This window comes from Charadrius vociferus, unplaced genomic scaffold, assembly GCF_000708025.1.
Source record: "Charadrius vociferus isolate BGI_N301 unplaced genomic scaffold, ASM70802v2 scaffold183, whole genome shotgun sequence".
Lineage (NCBI taxonomy): Eukaryota > Metazoa > Chordata > Aves > Charadriiformes > Charadriidae > Charadrius > Charadrius vociferus.
In genome coordinates this window covers 1,960,331-1,981,278 of record NW_009648250.1, presented here as the reverse complement: position 1 = coordinate 1,981,278, position 20,948 = coordinate 1,960,331, and the positions used below count along the sequence as shown (strand labels likewise).

Genomic DNA, 20,948 nt, shown 5'->3' with positions numbered 1-20,948 from the left:
CTGTCTATAAACCTTACATGGAAAGAAGCTTAATATACAGAACTGTTTCCTTAGTGTCTAATTGAGCTGTGGAATCCCTGACAATAAATAATAATGCAGATACTTAAAGCATACAGGCTGTGAAAAAAGGGATAGGACAAATTTATGAAGTAAAATTCAGGCAGTCTCTTTTGTGTAACAGGCAGCACTGGGACTTCAGCTGTGCTGCAAGCTGTGCTAGAGGCTGGTGAAACATTTTAGGGAGGTATCACTGCACTGCTTACTACGTTTCATGTTCCTGGGTATTTGTGGTTAACCTTTGTCCGAAGCAGGGTGTTGAGTAAGATGGATCTTTGGTTTAATTCAGTACAGATATGTTTCTGGTTTAGTACAATTATATTTAGATATGGGTGATAAATAAAACCGAGGAAACCCATTTCTGGCTCTTAATTACAGATACACTTTTACACCTTGAAGAAACTTCCATAATACAAAAACATACTAGCAAATATTTTTTTTAAAATGTGTAGTTTGCTAGGTCCTGTATTTTTGCTTGGTAGACATCCCTTTTTAATGATTGAATGTCTAATTCAGAACCTGGACCATGTTTCATCAGAATGGTAAGGTAGAGAGATCACAAATCTTCAGTAAAATTTAGAATTACTTTCATCCATTACCTGGGAGAAGCTATCAGAGATACGTTTTTTGAGCAGATAGAGAACTTGGATGGGGCCCTAAGTCTTGTTCGTGCAGGTTCTAGAGCTGCATGGCTTTGAATTCCCTCTAAAGTGAGACAGCACATAAGATCCCCTTGCGTGTGGGGATGAATGGCTAACTGTATTGAGCAGTTAAATCTTACTTGGCTGAATAAAGGCAGGTGATTTGAGTTCACTTTGGTTGTGTCAAGTGTCACTTTATGTCAAACACATGACACAAATAAGCGCTAAAATATATATAAATACTTTAATCTATATATATTTTTTTCCTGCTGTGAATGACTGTAGAAACAATGAAACTCCTTAGTTAAGTTGTCATTACAAGAGGATCAGTGGATGTAATTATCCCTATTTCTACCACCTTTCACTTTTTTTCTTCCTCTGTTCAGCTTTAATGACAGTTTTAACTCTAGTTTTCTAGATGCCATTAGCAAAACAACTTTTAGACTTTTTGGACTGAAGAGAAGAAAATATGAACTTCATTATGTATCTTCAGAGAATCAAGTAGTCAAGTAAAGGGGTGGTAGGGATGTTTCACACTATGCACTATATGATTTGTCACTTTCACAGTCACAAAGAGTAATCTAATGCCATGGATTATTTTATTGCCATATAGAAAAAATGTCAAATATTAAAGATGTCTGAAAGTGTGTGGCTGATCAAAATGCATCTTCTCCTCTTGATGTGTTCAATTTTAACATGTAATGTTTAGTGCACCAGACTGTATTGAGCTATAATCGTGAAGTCTTTGCTTTTGTTCTCATTATCCTGGAGTTTTGTGGGTTGTTTTTTTTTCCCCTCTTTCCATTTAGATGCAGAGCCTGAAAGGTGGTACAGAAGCCATAGCCCATTTGGACCAGTTAGAATCTGATTATTATGATCTACAGCTTCAATTATATGAAGTGCAGTTTGAGATCCTGAAATGTGAAGAGCTGCTGCTGACTGCACAACTTGAAAGCATCAGAAGACTAATGTCAGGTGCTTTACACATTTTAATTAAGATGTAATCTGTAAAAGATAATTCTCTTCCTAGGAGTGTAGTAAAGCCTGTGGGAATGAAATGTGAACAGATTCTTTACTGTGTGAAGAGCTGGATCTTCTGACATAAGTACAGTTAAATTAAAATTTACACTTGTTCATGAGGAGTATAAACACACATACAGAAGATTGGTCTGGTTGTCATTGCCTGTGTTTGGAGATAAGCATATAAGATACTAAAGTTTTGGAAAACTAAATTCAGGGAGGAGGAAATGTCTTAATTACTGGAGTTGACTCATTAGAAATTTGCATTGATATTATTAATTTCTTTGAAGTTACTGGTTTTCAAAAGGTATTCCTGCAAATCAGAGTCCTTCTGCGAAGCTTAGAAGCTTGTTGTATTGCCTTCTCACTGATTTAGAGCAGTGATTCAGACCTTATGATTCCAGAACCTGCTATACCTTGTATATTTGCAAACTATAGAAATGATATGGGTAAATCATGCAGCGTTTTTGAATACAGTTCTGTCCTTTGGGCTCTTCTGTAGTTAATGTTTTTATTCACACAAGCTCTGTTTTATTGTTTAGTGCATGGGGCTTGAATGACAAAGTTTGTTATGGATAGAAAAGTCACTTAAGAGAGATTTGAAGCGGGATTGTATTGTGAGCTGTCTCTGGAAAAAGAGAAAACATAGGTATCACAGATCCTCCCTGCTGTTATGTGAATCGCCTCATTTTAGGTTTGTGATGGCAAAAAGTGTAACTGGCTTCCTTTGCTGTTTTAAATTTGTAAAGTATTCTTTAATACGAAATTCAAGGTTTGGGTTTCCCCCCCTCCCTCCCCTATTAAAGACAGCTGTCTATGTTAAAAGGAATTACTGTTTTTTAACAACTCTCAGTTAATATCCCATAGCACAGAAAATGAAAAATACAGTTCTTAAATGTGTGGGAATTTTGTTCAAAGGAAAATATTACCTCTTTGGACTTTACTTAGGTGGAGGGGATAGAACAATTAACATGAAGCATGTAACACTGAAATGGCTACATCTCTTCAAGACTGTTCAGCACCTAATCTGAATGAATGCATCTAAAACATTTTGTGGTCTTTTTATATGTGTTGTTTCCTTTGCAGTCAAAGAGAAAAGAATGGTCTGTTGCATCTCCTGTTACACTTCCCTTTTAAATTGTACTTATAGTCAGTAAAGTAATAGCCTTTTAATTGTGCGCATCTGTATGATTTGAAATATGCGTGTCTTAGTGATGTGTAGAGGCTGTTGCTATTCTTTACTCTTTGACTCTATTGGCTCTGCAGAGGGATTTCAGAGAGTTTTAGATTCTATTTTGATTTGAGGGACATCAGCACTACTGCTAATGAAGTCCCAACAGAATTTTTTGAGAGTGTGATTTGATTTGACTGCCTGTTGGTTGTAAGCTAGAAGGAAAAACGTTTTCATTTGTAAATTCAGCACATTGGATCTGAAAAGTATCAAATGGTAATAGACTGTCATATTCTAAACAACAGTAGTAGTTTTTTTTCTGTCAGTGACCAAATACCTGCACTGAAATTCACAAAACGTGAATTTATTAGGTTAGAAGTTTAAAGGGTCTTATCCTATCCATACAAACTATTCGTACATCCTTGTAAGATGGTTTTGCGGTGGATGCATTACTGTCAACAGAGGATGTGATAGTAGTTTCCTGCTTTGATTGGAGGATGGGTTGAATGAGTGCAAATGGTGTGGATTGTATCTAAAAAAAGGAATAATTCTAATTGTTCTGTTTTATGTGGTTGAGTCATTAGAAGCTTAAGCACTTACCAAATTTATAGGCATTTCAAAAGCTTAAAAGCTGTTTGTAGAAAACTCTTGGAATGTTTGATGGAGGTTGCAATAGAGTTGCCAAGGGTGTGTGTGTGTTTTGGTGATTTTTTTTTTTTTGAAACAGTAAAACATAATTTAACATTGTGGTTTAGAACTGGTAGATTTGACTGCTTTGCAGCTGAGATAGTGGGGTTTCACTTGTAAATTTCTGTCTTTAACTCTGTGTGAAAGTGTTCTAAAACAAAACTTGCGTGTAAACTCTTCCATTTTATAAGTGCATGGCCAAATACAATTGTTGGCCATGAGTGCTGTTTTACTCACTGATGTCTCAAAATGGGTCCTAGTGACTTAGCAGTTTTATCTATGTATGAAACTTTGTGTTTGGTGTTGTTTTTGGTGGTATTTGGGTTGGTTTTTTTTTTTAACTGAGCGCTAAAGTAAAGAATTTAGTAGGTCTGAGGTTTTTTTAATTAGCTTTTAAGTTTACTATGCTGCTGTGCTTTCTTTTCTGGTCCTGCCATGTCTTCTCCTGAGCTGGAATTAGCATGACAATCAGAATTTTGGTTGCAACAGAGACTGTACACACAAATAACATGAAGTGACAACAATTTTTAAAATGGACAGTGTACTGAAGAAAATGCTGCCCCTCTCCCCAAATAATCTAGTAGCAGAAGTAGAAGGAAGTTACAGTCTTGCTGAAAGTAGCAGATGAAATAGAAGTGAGTAGGTTTGGTGATGCTGCAGAGTAGACACTTGACAGTCATGCCAGCTGTATCTGCCTGTTTCAGCCAGCAGTAATGCATATCTCTTTTTATGTATCACAAAAATATCCTACGTGGTAGGCCAGTGAAGTAAGGAACAAGAGGCCTTTGCTGCTTCTTCACCCCAACATTCTGCAGGATTTACAATCATCACTCTTTCTTCTTGGCAAGAGATGAGAAGGCAGTGTTCAGCGATGAGCTCAATGTTACACTGCTTCACTCAAGAGGCTAAAAATCATGAGTGTTGATAAAACTATTAGTAATGACCTTGTTTTCAGGCCTGTAATGCTTTGAAGGATTGCCTTGAAGTTACCTTCCCTCTGCTGCCTCTGAGCAGAACCAGTGTCTGCGAGGTCAAACACCCCCTAAGAGAGGATTTGTGGAGTTTTGTTGTGTGATTCTCCTTCCATGAAATTAATAGTCAGTTGTGGCAGAAAAATCTCATGCCAAAGACTTAAGAAAGAGTGTGTATTATCATGAAGTTTGTAGCAAAGACCAGAGGATATTACTGCACATCATGGGTCCGTTGTATTAGTTAAGAGACCCAAAGATTTGTGTAGACATTGTGATGAAGTTAGGCTACAGGCACAAGCGTACATTTACAGATGCATTTGTTTTTTAATGTTCTGAGCTTATCTGAATATCAGGCTGTGCTTCATTGATATTGATTTCTGTTCTTCTTATGAACTTCAGAGTCCTCAGTGCTTTGCTATGTAGTGCTTTTCCTCTGACCTTTTGATTTTGATAGTCTTTCTTCTATATTAAATCTTGCTACTCAGTGGGAGGGTTGTTGTTGAACAAAACAAAATGTTGATCACATACATACTATTGATTTGACATTTTCATTGTGGACATTTTTAAAACAGAGAAGAGAGATGAAGTGGTATATTACGACACTTATGAAAGTATGGAAGCTATGCTTGAAAAAGAGGATGTGGCAACATCTATACACTTGCAAAAAGAGGAGCTGCAGAAGTTACAACAAAAAATTCGCCAGCTGGAAGCAAGACGTGGACGTATTTCAGCCAAGAAAGCCTACCTCAGAAATAAGAAGGTATTATTAACTTGCAAATTTCTAGCATAATTAGAAATGTTAATAAAACTTCAAAAGGTTTCATTTCAGCTACAACTTCCAAGCCTCTCAAAATTTTCATGGATTATATTTAGTAGTTGCTAGAAGTTGTTTTACAGAGTACCAAATACAATAGCATGTATTATTAAATTGATATATTTAAGATTCAGTTTACCTTTTAGCTTTAAAGAAGTGTTTAATTACTTTGAAGTCAACAAATAAGCTTGTTTCTATTAACTAGTCATGTGTAAAGTACATGCTAGAATACATGTTTTTACAGAGAGTAGTTTTATATATATTTGCCAAACAGAATTTGCAAGGGTATTTTCTCACTGGGTTCTATTTTCATTCTTACATCATCCTTTTAAACTTGTATCACGTGTCATTGATGCTCTGTATTCAGCACATATATATATGCTGCAATTCAGTATATATTCTTAATTTGTAAAACTAGGTGTGCTGTTTAGTGCCACTTTCCTTTTTTCATGTGTTACATGATTGGGATGTTGTGCAGCAAATTGTTTTTTTGATTCCTTTTTTCCAGTGTGACGTGTTTATTGTTCCCTAGCAGTTTGCGGTTACATCAGTGTGCATTATTAATGAGCGAGATAGCTCAGAGGAGAACAGATGAAAGTTTTCAGAGAGCATTGTAGTACTTGTTATAAAATTTCCACCCCACACCATACACTAAAAGGCTATGCAGAAGTCTCAGTTGAGAATTTCATTCTAGATTGGGATCAGGGATTTGTGTGTTTGCATGTTCCGAGTCATGTCCCTTGATGTGGGAGATGACTCTATATAAAAGAGTTCTAGAAGATTGAGGACAAAGCCTTCAGGTCTTGCCTCCTCTTTATAACCAATATATCTATTTCTGTACCTGAATCTGAAGCATAACAGAGCAAACAGTATTTGTTCAGCCGCTGTCCTGTCTCTGATTAACCCAATATGTAGAAGACTGCAAATAAATTATTATAAAAGAAGTGTCTATTGTTAGCCAGTTAAGGGAAGTCATTTGCTCAGTCATTGAGTTTGTTTTAGGTGAGTTTGTAAAAAGAAAAAATAGTAAGAAGCTGGCCTTTTTAATACTTTAAGGAATAGTACTATCTGTCATGTAGCCTATATTAATTACCATAACATTACAATAGTTGTGCTATTTTCTCCTGAATGTGAAGAGACACTGCTGGCATCTTGCAGTAGACAAACCTGTTAAAAAGTGGCAACCTGGTTGCTCTTCCTTACTTAACTTACGGAAGTTAATGAGTTGAGAAGCAATCCTGAAGCAGGAGTAGGTTTTTCAGCATGCCTTCTTATCTGTATAACGAACTAGCCACCTTCAGTTGTCTCACTTGTTTCAAGGTTATGCTATGATAAAATACCTTGTTGAAGCTGAAGGAATTAGTTGTAGGCTGTAACACTAGTGGCAGCATGCCTACTTGTGCACTGAGACATGATGCAGAGCTGTCTATGGTAGTATTGCTCATCTGGGTCTGCGTATGGGACTAACATAGTCATGTCTGCTCAACATTGTGCTGGAGGAATGTGACTATACTGCTTCAGGACCTGAGGTAATGTCTCCATGCCGAACTCCACTGCTGTACATCACAGCACTCTCGGAACTAGTTCCAGCTCTCTCCCAGTTTCACTGCCCAGCGTAGCATTATCTGCAGTTGAGTGCTGCAGTGAGGTACTTAGCTGTCAGCTTCTGAAGAAATCAGAGATCAGAATAATATGTATTTAAACTTGCAGGGGGAAAATCAAAGATTTTTATTTGAGCAAAAAGAATAGGCAGAATCAGTTGTTGTGTGCCATTTTGTGGCACTCGGGCAGAAAAGAACATAGCCATTTTGAAGGGTATTTATGTTAGAGGTATTTACTGTAGCTGCTCTTATTACTGCTGAATAACGCGTAGCCCTACTTAAGCTTACCAGTAATTACCTGAAAATCAAGACTTGTGGCTTTGATTCAAACATAAACAAGCTTTGTATCTTGAGTGACCATTCTAGTGATATTGCAAAACATTGTTAATGAACACTATTTATAGTGCCTGGTGTGGGTAGTCGTACTTTACAAATCTGGGAAGAAAAAAGGGGTTTTGCCCTGAAGAGTGCTCTGAAGGGTTTGCAGTTTAAGTTAAGCATGCAGAACAAAGATACAGATGGGATTCAAAAGCAGACTAGATGGTGAGAATGAGAGCAGTGATGATTGCTAAGTGGAGAAAAGAATGAGTTTTTGAGGGTGCATTTGGAAAATACATACTGTGTGGTAAATCTCATTCTCAGTCTGTCTGTCTCTCTTAATTAAGAAACGCTTATGTTGAACTGAGATGAGAGTCTACTTAATGCTTTTCAGATTGTGTTCCTGACCATGCTTGTTTCAGCAGAGTATTTTAAAACAGAACTGAAAACTAGTGTTCTGTTTTGGATTGGGTTGGTGAGATTTTTTGTTTTGGGGTAGTTTTTTTCTTCTATTTTTTTTTTTTTAACCCTCTCAGTTCTGTAGTTGAAAACAAAAAGCAAGCTGTGCATTTAGTGGTGTATATCAAAGTCTTGTGATATATTTAGAAATTACAGTCCTTGCTCATTATTAGGTTTTTGGCAACTAAAGATTCCCTTAGAGTGCCTCCTTTCTAGCAGCAGATATCACAGTTAAGAAAACAATAGGAAATTATTCTCTATCATCAGTTTTTATTTTTTGGAGGGAGTTGTTTCATCATCCGTGTATTTGAAAATCTTGTATGTTGAGGGGATAATGCAGTGAAAGGGAATCAATTACTCTGTGTAGAATAAGACTATATGTAATATAAATACAAATTTCTGTGACTATAGTCTCTATTCATTTTGCTTTTCAGAAATTCCTTCCCTGTTTTTGCAGGATGCTTCTATTTTTTAATGATGTTTTCAAATATTTATAGTAAACTTTCATTTAGAAACTTTTGCTAAAGGTTTGTTACCTCAGTCAGTTGTGATTCTGAATAACTGAGCCAGCATTTTTTAAATTCATGGTTTCACTGAGGTTGATGTTCTTTCACTGTACTACCATGAGTACAAACTCTTTCTTCTCATATTTTTGTTACAAACCTATTGACATTTGTTAAGCAATCGTTTCTTGATGATCCTTTCTGTTGATGACAGTGAGTGAGTTAGTTAAAAATAAGTTGTTTTTTTTAATCTCGTTATTTTTATTTCTTGAAAGCTAGTTAGCAATAACCTGCATGAAAAACCCTATTGTTATCCCAGTCTTCCTCCTGCTGGCTGCACAGCAGTATTAATTAGGTTATCATACGGAACAAGCAGCTGTTTTATTAGGGAGCTAGATTTATAGCAAAGAGTCAAGGTCAAAAAGATGGTGTAGAAGGCATCTGGAAGATATCTTTGGAAAAATAGAGTGGTGAAGACACTGAATTATTTTATATCCAGAAAGAGTATTCCTTATCAAGGGCAGACTGGGAGAAGCACCTAGTTGGTGAAGCTGTTTGAGGTATGTTCATAATGTGTGCTTCATCTAGGAAGCTTCCTCACATGCTGTCGTGTTCCTTTAAAAGGAGACCTTTACTACATTGCAAGCCCAACAGTTTAAAGCATAGCCCATGGCAAAACAGGTGTTACATATATTCAGTGACAGCTGGCGTAGGGTTACTTCATACGTGTTCACATATAGGGTTACTATTATTATTACTACAACAACATAAGGGCATAACTACACAGAACGCTTATATAAAATATGGTTGCTGTACATACTGAGCTTACTGAATGAGAAGCTAACCTTTTAATTAGGATGCTTTTCAATCTGAAAGCAAGGATCACTGGAACTAGTTAAATGTAGTACTAACGCACATCTCTTTTACGTATGTTACATGTTTCTAGTCTTAAACATGGTAGTTTATCCAATGATAAGGGTTGAAATGGTTCCTCGGCTCTCCCTATTTGTCTCTTTAATAAACTACAATTTGATACTGTGAAATCAGTCAGGTGATTAAAAGAGAAATGCACATTACTTCTTGATGCTCTCAATTCCATACAGTTGGTCAACATCTTTCTTGAAGTGTGGCTCTCACTGGACGTAATGCTTCTGCTTTCCCAGTACTGAGAAGGAAGAACTACTTCACATGTGCAACAAGCTGTATTCCTGCTCATACCCCCAATTACGATGTTTTCTTTTTTTGCTAGAGATTGTTGATTTATGTTCAACTTGTAATCTGCCATAATCATCCAGATAACTTTCTGTAATGCTGCCCACCTGGCTGTTTTCTTCTTCATCCTTTGTTTGAAGTCACTTAATCTTGTCTACAAATAGAACCCTGCATTTGTCCCTATGAAATTGCAACTTTTCTTTTTTTTTTTCAGGCCATTTCTGTAATTAGTTAAGATGATTCAGATTTCTAATCCTATGCTGCAGCAATTTTTCAGTCCCTCCTAGCCTTTTTTTATTATTTCAAGTCATAGAGATCTAATTACATTAAAGTAGGTTGTTTATTAGTACAAAGTCAGCACCAAATATGTTTTGGTCTGGTTTACCCTCTTTGCATGCTTAAAATATCTTTCATTATTGCTCTTAATCAGAAAGATACAAATACTGATGCTAAAGAGAAGAAGTTTCATAAAAGTGTGCCCCCAAGTATTTGAGACATGTTAAAAAAAACAAACCTAGCATATGTTTTTCTCATTATTTTATAACACTTTTTTGTATCTCATAACACATTCCTCATTATTTTAGAAGATTTTTAATTCAACTTAATACATAAATACAGAATAATCTATAAAGGTAAATCAGTAGTGATATTATAGATAGTCTTTCAGATTCTCTAATAATATTCTGAAGGTATTGCTGTGTATCTGAAATGTAGAAATGAGGTAGTTTGTAATGTGTAATTTTTGTGGTTACAAAGTAAATGGATTAACTTTGCCAGCTGTATTAATTAAACTCCTTTCATCAGGGGGAAAAAAACTCCACAAACAAACTCCAGCAATATTTAGCTTTATATATACACCTCTGATGAAGCGGTGACAGTTCTTGCCTGGAGTGTTACCTGTATAGGGTGGCAATATTGATGGTCTTACTGTTTAGAAGCATTCCAGACAGCATGCTATTTCTCTCCTATACAGGAACACTGGCTTCCTTTTTATGTGATCACGGTATGTCTGTAGTTAGCTTGTAGGAGTACGTAGCTTTTTCTCCATTTCCGAGTGTCCAAAATTGTGGGCTTTTTTTATCCCTCCCCTCCTTGTTTTTATGTCTTTCTGCCACTACTCTAGTATCTTGCTTGATGGCTGATAACTCTGTCAGCTGTTGCAAGCAATACTTTCAATGGCAAAGCTCCTGCCTGGCTTCACGCAGACAGGTCAAAGATGACTGATGCCTGGGAACCCCATTGCTTCGGTGTGCTAGCTACAGTCATGCTTCATACTACTTCCTAACACTGCCACCTCTTACACAGCTGTGAGATCAGCTTCTAATGACACTTCCAAATTTGTTCTAGTTCTGTGTGGTGCTTGTGTTGCGCCTAATTTCATTGCTCATACTGTCCGATTTTCTGGCTGTCAGTATTGTCCTATGAACTTTACTGTCTTGTCACTACTATAAATTGCTGCATATCTGCTTGAGGGTAGGAAGGCTCTACAGAGGGATCTGGACAGGCTGGATCAATGGGCCAAGGCCATTGGTATGAGGTTCAACAAGGCCAAGTGCCGGGTCCTGCACTTGGGTCACAACAACCCCATGCAGCGCTACAGGCTTGGGGAAGACTGGCTGGAAAGCTGCCTGGTGGAAAAGGACCTGGGGGTGTTGGTCAACAGCCAGCTGGATATGAGCCCACAGTGTTGGCCAAGAAGGCCAACAGAATCCTGGCCTGTATCAGAAAGTGTGGCCAACAGCACTGGGGAAGTGATTGTTCCCCTGTCCCCAGCACTGGTGAGGCCCCACCTCGAATACTGCGTTTGGTTTTGGGTGTTGGAGCATGTCCAGAGAAGAGCAATGAAACTGGTGAAGGGTCTAGAGCAAAAGTCTCATGAGGAGTGGCTGAGGGAACTGGGGTTGTTTAGCCTGGAGAAAAGGAGGCTGAGAGGAGACCTTATCGCTCTCTACAACTACCTGACAGGAGGTTGTAGAGAGGTGGGGTCGATCTCTTCTCCCAAGTAACAAACAATAGGACAAGAGGAAACAGCCTTAAGTTGCACCAGGGGAGGTTTAGATTGGATATTAGGAAAAATGTCTTTGTGGAAAGCGTCAAGCACTAGAACAGGCTGCCCAGGGAAGTGGTGCAGTCACCATCCCTGGAGGTGTTTAAAAGATGTGTAGATATAGTGCTTAGGGACATGGTTTAGTGGTGGACTTGGCAGTGCTAGGTTAATGGTTGGACTCGATGATCTTAAAGGTCTCTTCCAACCAAAATGGTTCTATGATTCTATGCCTTTTCTTTGTAACTGATACTTAATTCAATTCTTTTTGTTATCTACCTGAAGTTCATGTCATCCTGTTTCTTGCCATCTGTTGTAAGATGGCCTGGTTTGTTTTTGTTTGTTTGGGTTTTTTTTCTTTTTACCTGCAAATAAGAACCAGTTATGTAATAAATGCTTGTTTTTAAACCAGGTGTTACAGCTATGAGCCTACTTGTACAATAAATGAACCTGCTTGTGCACGCGTAAAATTACAACTTTATTAGTGTTTGTGCTTGCAGATTGTACGTGCAAAAGATGAACCGACACATGTAAATGTGAAGCTGCCTAGTTGCATAAACAGAAATATGTAGTATATTTGAGAGTTAGTTTTTATCCTTGTATACAAGTACATGGAGTTACACAAGGGTTTTATGAAGTATTTGACAAGTCGGTGTTCGTTGCCACTTTTGTATTGGTGTGGTATAACAGACTTCAAGCAGCTGTTAGTAGTCTATACTTTTTGGCAGTTAAAAGTAATAGGTTTGGGTTTGTCTTGGTTTTGTTTCTTTTTTATGGTTTTATTGTAAGTGAATTAACTTGGTTAAATTAGCTTGTCTGAGATAGGCTTTGTAATTTTTATTTTCCTAATTCTTAATGCTGTTTTCCAAATATGACATTATACCCTGTAAACTGGTACTTGAAATTCATATTTTATAGATAACATTTTATGTCTCTACAGGAGATTTGTATTGCAAAGCATAACGAAAAGATCCATCAGCGTCACCAGAGTGAGGAGGAATACAAAATGCACCATACTGTTCAGCTAGTAAGTTCTGAGTTTTCTGCTGTTGAGTTTAGCCTTTAGTTAATAGCTTACATTCCTCATTATACATTAATTGATAGCTGTTTTCAAAAGATGGTGTGTATCCCTGACCTTTGCACCATGGATTTCTGTATCATATTATGCTGGTAAGGGGGAGTACATAGCTGTGTTAGGATGACATTGAACCCAAGCAAATAAACCAGTTCCTTAATGCTAGGTTCACAGTTTAAGTGCTTACTGCTAGGATTCGGCTGCATGCAGTTTGCTATCATGTGTGCATGGATGATTCTGGATGTCTAAGTACAGCATCAGATATACTGAGATAAGGAAACCACACATCTATTCTTCAATCTTACTAAGCTTTTTTGTTACTTTTCTTCTTTCTACAAAAGCAACCATTTGAATTGAGTTGTATAAAGATGTAGTTCCAGCTGTGTGCTTTATGATCCTCTGCACAGTCTCATCACAGAGAATAGGCTAGCTACTCTGACTCTTGTGCTGAACATAATTGACTTTATCTTAAAGAATATTCAAATTCTGGGCTAGGCCTTGGGAGCTGATATAGTATCAATATTTAATAAAGATCGCTGACAAAGATGCATTGAAATCCAAGTCTCTTTAGTTCAGGCTTCAATTAGATTAGTGAAAGTGATTCTATTTCATCCTTATACATTTTTAACATTGATACATTTGTCCAGGAAGTTAGCTGCATAATTTATTTTATGAAAAGGCTACTTGTGAAAGACAGTACATATTGGCATACGCTATCAAGAACTTGGAAAAATATTTTTTTTCCAGTGCTTACAATCAGGCAATCAATTTGCTGTGTGGATTGTAGTCCATTTATCACTCATAAAAATAAGACTTGGCAAAGCTGAAGGACTTTCTTGTCTCTCAGATGGTACAGGCCTTTTTCGTTATTTATTGCATGGAGTTGCCTGCTTGCATTTTGTAAAGAACTGTATGGTAATTTTTTGGGGTCCTTTTTCTGTTAATAATGTCACTGAAAATTTAAACTATTGTTGTAAAATAGGTTTTCAGCCACTGGTTTTCATGAAGAATTTTGAAAAGATAACCTCAAGGGTGTCCAAGCCTGAAACCAAATAAGAATTGCATTTTCATTATTCTTACTTAAAAACAAAACAAAAAAACCCAAACAAAAACAAACAATAAAACTCCTTGAGTTTGAGACTGCTTCAGGAGAAGTTTGGTCTGATTGCATATGTACCATGCAGATGTGGTAGTAGAACTATCTTTTCTTCTTGCTATAATCTTCTCTTTATGCTTCTGGTTTAACATTTTGCCCCATTGCTTTGTTATTTTCTTTTCAGCACATGCTTCTATTGCTCTTCACCTTTTCCTGTATCCTGTCCTTCCTATTTTTCAGACATGTTCTCCTCTTCCTCTCCCTAATACATCTATACTTGCTTACTTCCAAATCACAGGAGTTGTCCTTCATAAAGAGCCACCAGGCCACTAGCTGACTTCTGAAAATGGCAGGGAGGCAGACACTGCTTTTGTGTTGGCTGAATGACAATAAAAGTTTACAAGAGTGATCAGAATTTTTAATTATGATGATGAAGATGAGCTTTTAAAAGTAATACTAAATGCTGTGAGTCATTTAAAATTAAAGCTGCTGTTTCTGCTCACGGTTTTTTCTTTATAGTCACCTGTTCTATCACTTTTCCTGATAAATTCTGAACTTGCATACAGTAACTTCTGCTACCTGATAACTAGCATCCACTTTGAGTAAATTTTACTGAAGAGTAGTGTTTTGTTTCAAAGATGTAGTAACTTTGTTGAAGTTCTGTAAAAATGGATGACTAGTTAAAGGAGGTGGATCCAAAAGTGTGTTTTCACTGAGGTAAGATTCCCCAAACAAGAAAAAATACACCTGTCTTAGCTGCAAGGAAGAGCTTCAGACCTTTATTGAAGTAAGTTTACAGAAAATCAAGCTGGATTAAATAACAACAGCTTAAGTTAATTAAATACAAAACTTCCATTTGCTGTTGTAAATTAGAATGAAGATGTTGACTTAATTTGCTTAGTGTTGGATCCAAACTTTATGGCACTGAGTTCTGTGATTTCTTGCACTGCAAAAATACTAATATGACTTGTTTTAAATGTCATTTGGTTCTAGAAATGAGAGAAAATTGATACTGGTTTTCTGTCTGGCTAGTTTATACCTTTTTTAATTTAAGGAGGCTTTTTTCAAAATAATATTCTGTCACATCTCTAGTTACTTCTCATCCTTCAAGACAAGAAGTCTTCAACTGTTGCAGATTGAAATTTTTACTGAGCTCTGCATTTCTTTGAGATTATTATAAAACATGAAATGCATAGTACTTTTTAAGGGGAAAACAAAGGCCAAGTTTTGAAGTTCAGAAATGTGTTTATTTGAGAAGTAGATTGTTAGGTAATTCATAACAATTTGTATAAGAGTTATTTTACTTCAGTTTTTTTAATGATGCTAAACATAGCATTGGATGTAATATTTACATGTTTTCCATATATTTTCTCAGAAGCGAGACCAATTGCAAGATGAAGAGGAAAGAAAGAGCTCCTGGGTTAGTCAGGAACGACAGAAAACACTGGACAGACTTCGCACATTTAAACAGGTAACAGAAGAAGAGTTACTCTTCTCCACTAGTTTCTTTTGCAAAATAAAGTTTCTCTCATTCCAGAACTATACTATGCCATTAGCTATTCTCTTTCATTGTGCAATTAACTGCTTTTTGGAAAATTTACAACAAAGCATGGCACTGGTGGTAACATATTCCTCTGGCCGTTGCATTCCCAGTGCTGTAATAAGCTTCTGTTCACCCTTACATCTATACTTTGTGATAAGACACTTAGCAAAATGTTCTTTAAAGAAGCGTAATCTGAATGGTATTTCTCACAAAGAGTGTTACCATCTGACATACACCCACTACCACTGATTGCTAGGACAATACTTGCCCCTTCGTATTACAATGTAAGTATCAGAAAATGGATAGAAGATGGAATGAAGGGGATATAATAAGGAAAAGGGTGAAAGTGCAAGAAAACAGACTGTATTAATAGCCGAAGACTTGTTTTGGTTTTGCTGAATACATAAAAAAAGAGAATTTACTGGAAAGCTGTCTTGCTCAGCAAGCAGTACATTCTTCATATCCTTATTTTTCGCAAGGCTTTTGAATTGCATAGCTTCTGTAAATTAAAGCAAATTTACTTACTTAACCAGCAACTGTTAATGAACTGACTTTATGTATGAGCATGTTTATATTGTTATGATCTCTGTTGCTTTAGGCCTACCACAATTGTGTAAAATTAAATTTTTGCATAAAAAATGGTTATGAATAAAGCTAATACAAAAAGACAGATATTGAGGCAGCAGAGTTAAGAACTAAATTAAAAATACCTTTAAAAGTCTCAAAATGATTGATGTTTTCAGGAGATACCTTTTTAAGCAGTATGATTGACATCTAAGGTCAGTGTATTTGGTCAGAGAGGACTTTGTGCAGAGGGAGCCATTGACCAGTTTTAGAAAAGGGAAGCAAGAGAGAATTTTGAATTTTAGTTTCTAGGAAAAAAGTTTTGAAGATACAATGTGGTTCTTAGTGAAATCCTAATTCAAACCCATGTATATCCCTGACTAGACCAATCACATGTAGATTGTGGCTTAACCAAGAATAAAAATTAAGAAAATTGATCGTTTTTTGCAAAAAGATGACAATATATTTGCTTTGTGTTTACATCCAGAGCAAAATGAATGAAAAAAACACATGAATTCTAATTGTCAGAAAGGCAAACCTAACAACAGGTACTTAGAACCTAGAATAATAGTGCATTGCGTGTACTTATCTAATTGTCAATAACTTACTCACTTTAGCGGTACCCTGGACAAGTAATACTTAAATCAACCAGACTACGGCTGGCTCATGCACGAAGGAAATGTGCAGCCAGCTCAGTGTCCTGTGTCGGTCAGCCTCAGTCCTTGCCAGCAACCATACAAATCCAAGAGAAGAGTGAAGAGGTGGAATTGGAAAATGCAGTTCAGCCTTTGCAACTGCAGGAATCCACAAGTTTAGAACAACTTCAAGATATCTCGTTACCTCCCAATGGTGTTACCTCTGAACTGCCTCATGTTAGTACTTCTCCACTCACCAGTACTGAGCTTCAACCAGAGATTGTTACTGTAGTACCGCTTCCACCTCCTTTGCCTCCACCACCTCCACCTCCACTTCCGCCTTTGCCCTCCAAGGAAGATGCCACCAAATCCTTAGAGAAGAGCGACAGCTTTGTTAAACGCCAGAGTGAGGAGAAGGGAGTCCAGCACTCTTCTGGTGTCCCACCAGCACATCTGTTTGACAGCAGTCAGCTAGTCAGTGCCAAGAAAAAGCTTAAGAAGACTGGTGATCTAGAGGGTTTACAGAGGAGGAGAGGTAATGTTTTCACTTCTTTGTATTTAATTGCAATGCATGTCAGTTGCTCTTTTGAATTGCTTTATAGAAAAGTGCATGCTGTGATTTATTTATAATTATGGGAAAGTTGTTAAGGCCTCTTCAGTTGACAGATGTTGGCAACTCGAACAAATATTATAATCTCTACTGCAGCCTGCAGTATACTTGTTCAGTTAGACAGAAAACACTTGTGAAACTGATTCTACGCTATACCTTGTTAGACTAGCTAGAAAATGGAGCTAAACCTTATCTAAAAGAATCTTTTACTGTCTTTTAGAGCCAGCACTGCAAATATCGTATGCTTCACCTGAGAGCGCAGTGTTTTTTAGTAACAGAATTTTACATAATTTATGACCTAGTAAAACGAATACTTGTCTTGGGACATGGGAAGCCACGAGAAGGCTTTCTTCAAAGTTTATTCAAATTTTTATACTAAAAATCCGCAAACCCTCAAGTACCCTTGAGAGCTGAGGAAGAATATAGAAGTTTAACTACAATTGTAAATTAAATCTGCAGTCATTCATCAGCGTATGTTAATAAATAGTTAAAAGATGAAAAACCTCTTTGGAATCTGAGGAGAATGAAGAGAGCACAGGGCTGAGCCAGGAGATCTGTTACAACTTGTTGATTCTGCGCTACTTGTTTTTAACTGTTTACCCCCTATATAAAATGGGGAGAATGGCAGTCATGTTTGAACAAAATAATCCTAGTGTTTCGGTAAAATGTGCTATATTGGAGCAAAGTTTTTATTTGAAAATCAGAGATGGGATTTTCAAAAGCGCTCAGCTGAACTATTTTACTGGCAGGCACTGAGGAAAAAGTATTTTGAGTGGACCTTGATTCACACTGCTGTAATATGGCTGTAATAACTTTTTTATTAAAAATTCTATGTGGCTCTGACTAGTACAACTACAGAAAACATCCCTCCATTGACATTTCATCTAGAGAAAAATCAAAATTAGAACTGTCTTCATCAGTCAGACAGAAACAAGAGTGTTTCCTCTAGAATTGTACTTAAATGACTGAAAGCCCTTGAAGCAACTGCATAGTTCTAGAATTCTTAAGCTCTTATGGATCTTGCAGGTCACAGGTACAGTGTCTTAAGTTCATTATCAATTTTGATGCTGCTGTGCTCCATTTTTCTTTGTCTGTAGTCCTACTGTTTATTTTTCTGATACCCATTTTATCTGGCAATCTTACATAAAGCACATATTGTGTGGAATTTGATATACATCATAAAATAACAAATATAAAATCAAATTACATCCTCCCTCTTAAGAGTATTGTTAATGTCTGCAACAGCACTCTACCTGCTGCTCTGTGTTCCCTGAGATGTTCCAAGTCTGAGTGGTTTCAGAAATTTGTCTCTGTATGACAGACGAGTGTTTTACAATCCTTCTTTCCTCCTTCAAATGTGCAGTCCTGTATTATTCTTTTATTTCTCTTTTCCTCATGTCTGTTCCAACTGTATGGGCCATTAGTCTGATGGACAAAGCCCATTCATAAATGCAAAACAGGCTTTAAAAATGTATTCTACGATATACAGAAAAAAAGAACTAGAGATTCATTTATTGATTGATATGTGCTGCATGTTGTATGTTCTGTTGTATGTGAGCTATTTCAAACTGTTGTACTTTATTGTAATGCATTCCCCGGGACAGAGGTCTTGCCTACTTGTAGCTCTTCAAAGAGCCAAAGCCTGATTTTTGTTTCTGCAGAGAACTAGTTTCAAATTGGTGATAAAGGAAGGATTTGTGATAAATTATTAACTCTTATTTCTGTGTTTTCATTAATTATAAAGGAAGGGAATTTATATAGGCATGCTGTGCTAATACATACGTGAATCCAGAGAAGCAGGAAAATACATGCAGTTGCAGTTGAGTATACTCCTGCTTCCCTCACTGACATCTAGTAATAGTCATACAGTAGGTAAAATCAGCCGCAAAATGCAAGTGCTGAGAATGGATTGCACAGTCCAATATTTAAGATACATACTCATTACCCGAGTTTCAAAGTCAAAAAGATAATGTAATAAACACATTCATTGTGTTGGATTCACTTCAGCTATTTTGATTTTTCCTGACTGCAAACAGGAAAGCCATCTTATTCAAAGGGTTTTACCTCCCTGACAGAAATTATGATTGTCTGTCTAAACCAGTTTTGACCTGGTAATAGGGAAGATAAATTTGGAGGCTAAAACAGTGTTGGAGCTATCATTATACTTATGGTATTGGACTGTAAATTTGGAGGCTAAAAGAGTATTTGAGCTATCATTATACCTATGATACGGGACTATCACATTAATAGTATGAGGCTAATTTTTGATCTGTAGGAAAAAGAAATGAAGGCTGATAAAATTTAGTAAAAATAATACTGAAGGTCTTTTGATTTACTGCAGTGAGTTCCCCAATGGATGAAGTGCTGGCTTCCTTGAAACGTGGCAGCTTTCACTTAAGAAAAGTTGAGCAGAGAAGTCTTCCTCCTTTTCCCAATGAAGACGATAGCAATAACATCTTGGCACAGATCAGGAAAGGGGTGAAACTGAAGAAAGTGCAGAAAGATGTTTTGAGAGAATCCTTTACAATTCTGCCTGATACTGACCCTCTGACAAGGAGCATCCATGAAGCACTGCGACGAATTAAAGAAGCATCACCTGAATCAGAGGATGAAGAGGAGAGTTTGCCTTGCACAGACTGGGAAAATTAACCTGTAATTAACTTACATTTAAAAAAAATATATTTCTTCAACACTTTTTGTATAACAATAGTGGCTAAGCCTCAGGTTCTGCATTCTAGGAGACATAGTATGAATGTGACTAAATGGTCTGACGTCCAATGTGGTAAAACATGCACATATGAATTTAGTATCGCTGACTTTTCAAAGAATTTAAGGTTTATAGTAAGGAAAACTTTTTTTAGGCAACGTCTTAGCCTTTTATTGTTTGAATACTTTTGCTGAATAGGACTGCTCCTATGAAAAGCTATATTTTGTTTAGTAAATTTGAAGGGATTCTGTGCAGCTTACCAAAAAGCTTTAAAAAGCTTTTAAGTAACAAAGCAGCACAATCACTTATGGACACGCCTTGTACTTATTTTCTAATTACTTCTGGCCTTGTAAAAATTTAGCATGTTTATCACTTCAGACTGAATAGTTCCAAGTGAAGGACAATTAGATTTGACTGCTGAACACATTGAAATCTCCTCGGTTACCCTGTGTGACTGACTGATAGCTTGGTTTCAATCTGTAAACTCTCTGGCTTAATTGAATTTACAAACTATAAACAGTAAATATACAAATATAACTTACACTTCTGCAATTCGTATAAATCCCATGAACTTGCATTATGCTAGGCTACAGTGCCTGAAAGTACAGATATTAGATGCCAGCAGATGAAGTTAATGATTTCAGAAGAAAAACATAAATTGGCAAGACATTAGTTTTCAAAATCATGGCTGCATCAGTGGCACAAAGAGGTTATTGATTACAACAACAGCATAGAGCACTGTTCTTCTCTGGTGTTTCTGTTCTGTTACTGGCATGTGGATGAACTTAGGTCTCAATGAAAGTTCTCACTAAAATTAAAATTTGGAGAAGAGAGGTATGACAATCTGTAAAGAATTTAAAAACCTATTTAGAAATCAAGGGCTATTTCAAGAGTACGGAAGGTAAATATTTATAATCCTTGCAACACAGCTAGCAGTAGGAAAGGTAACTTTTTGGATGTCTACAATCAGGCATTTCTACCCTGGTAGTTATAACTGTAGCTGGGGATTGAGTATTGATAAAGTGCTACAGTTTAAAAATTGATAGTGACTTAGCACATCATCTGCTGAATGTTGTTGTGATTATGAAATACTGTGTCTCAAACTGTTCCATTGGTATGCTATTTTCCAATAATAATATTTAAAATTTTTTAAAAGGAAAATAAATGTGACAGCTGTAGGAAAAGATATGCCTTTGAACTGACTTGATTGACTTGGGTTT

The 20,948-nt window shown here is 36.6% G+C and overlaps 1 protein-coding gene across 1 annotated transcript in view; it reads left to right on the top strand.

Annotated features, from left to right (window-relative positions):
- Positions 1 to 19,670, top strand: part of JMY (junction mediating and regulatory protein, p53 cofactor) — a 60,651-nt gene extending 40,981 nt beyond the window's left edge. Inside the window, exons 5-10 of the mRNA XM_009884237.1 lie at positions 1,508 to 1,673; positions 5,120 to 5,307; positions 12,439 to 12,525; positions 15,045 to 15,140; positions 16,394 to 16,946; positions 19,363 to 19,670. Of these exons, the coding sequence (XP_009882539.1) occupies positions 1,508 to 1,673; positions 5,120 to 5,307; positions 12,439 to 12,525; positions 15,045 to 15,140; positions 16,394 to 16,946; positions 19,363 to 19,670 (1,398 nt within the window). The remainder of the gene's footprint in view (positions 1 to 1,507; positions 1,674 to 5,119; positions 5,308 to 12,438; positions 12,526 to 15,044; positions 15,141 to 16,393; positions 16,947 to 19,362) is intronic.
- The last annotated feature ends 1,278 nt before the right edge of the window (positions 19,671 to 20,948 follow it).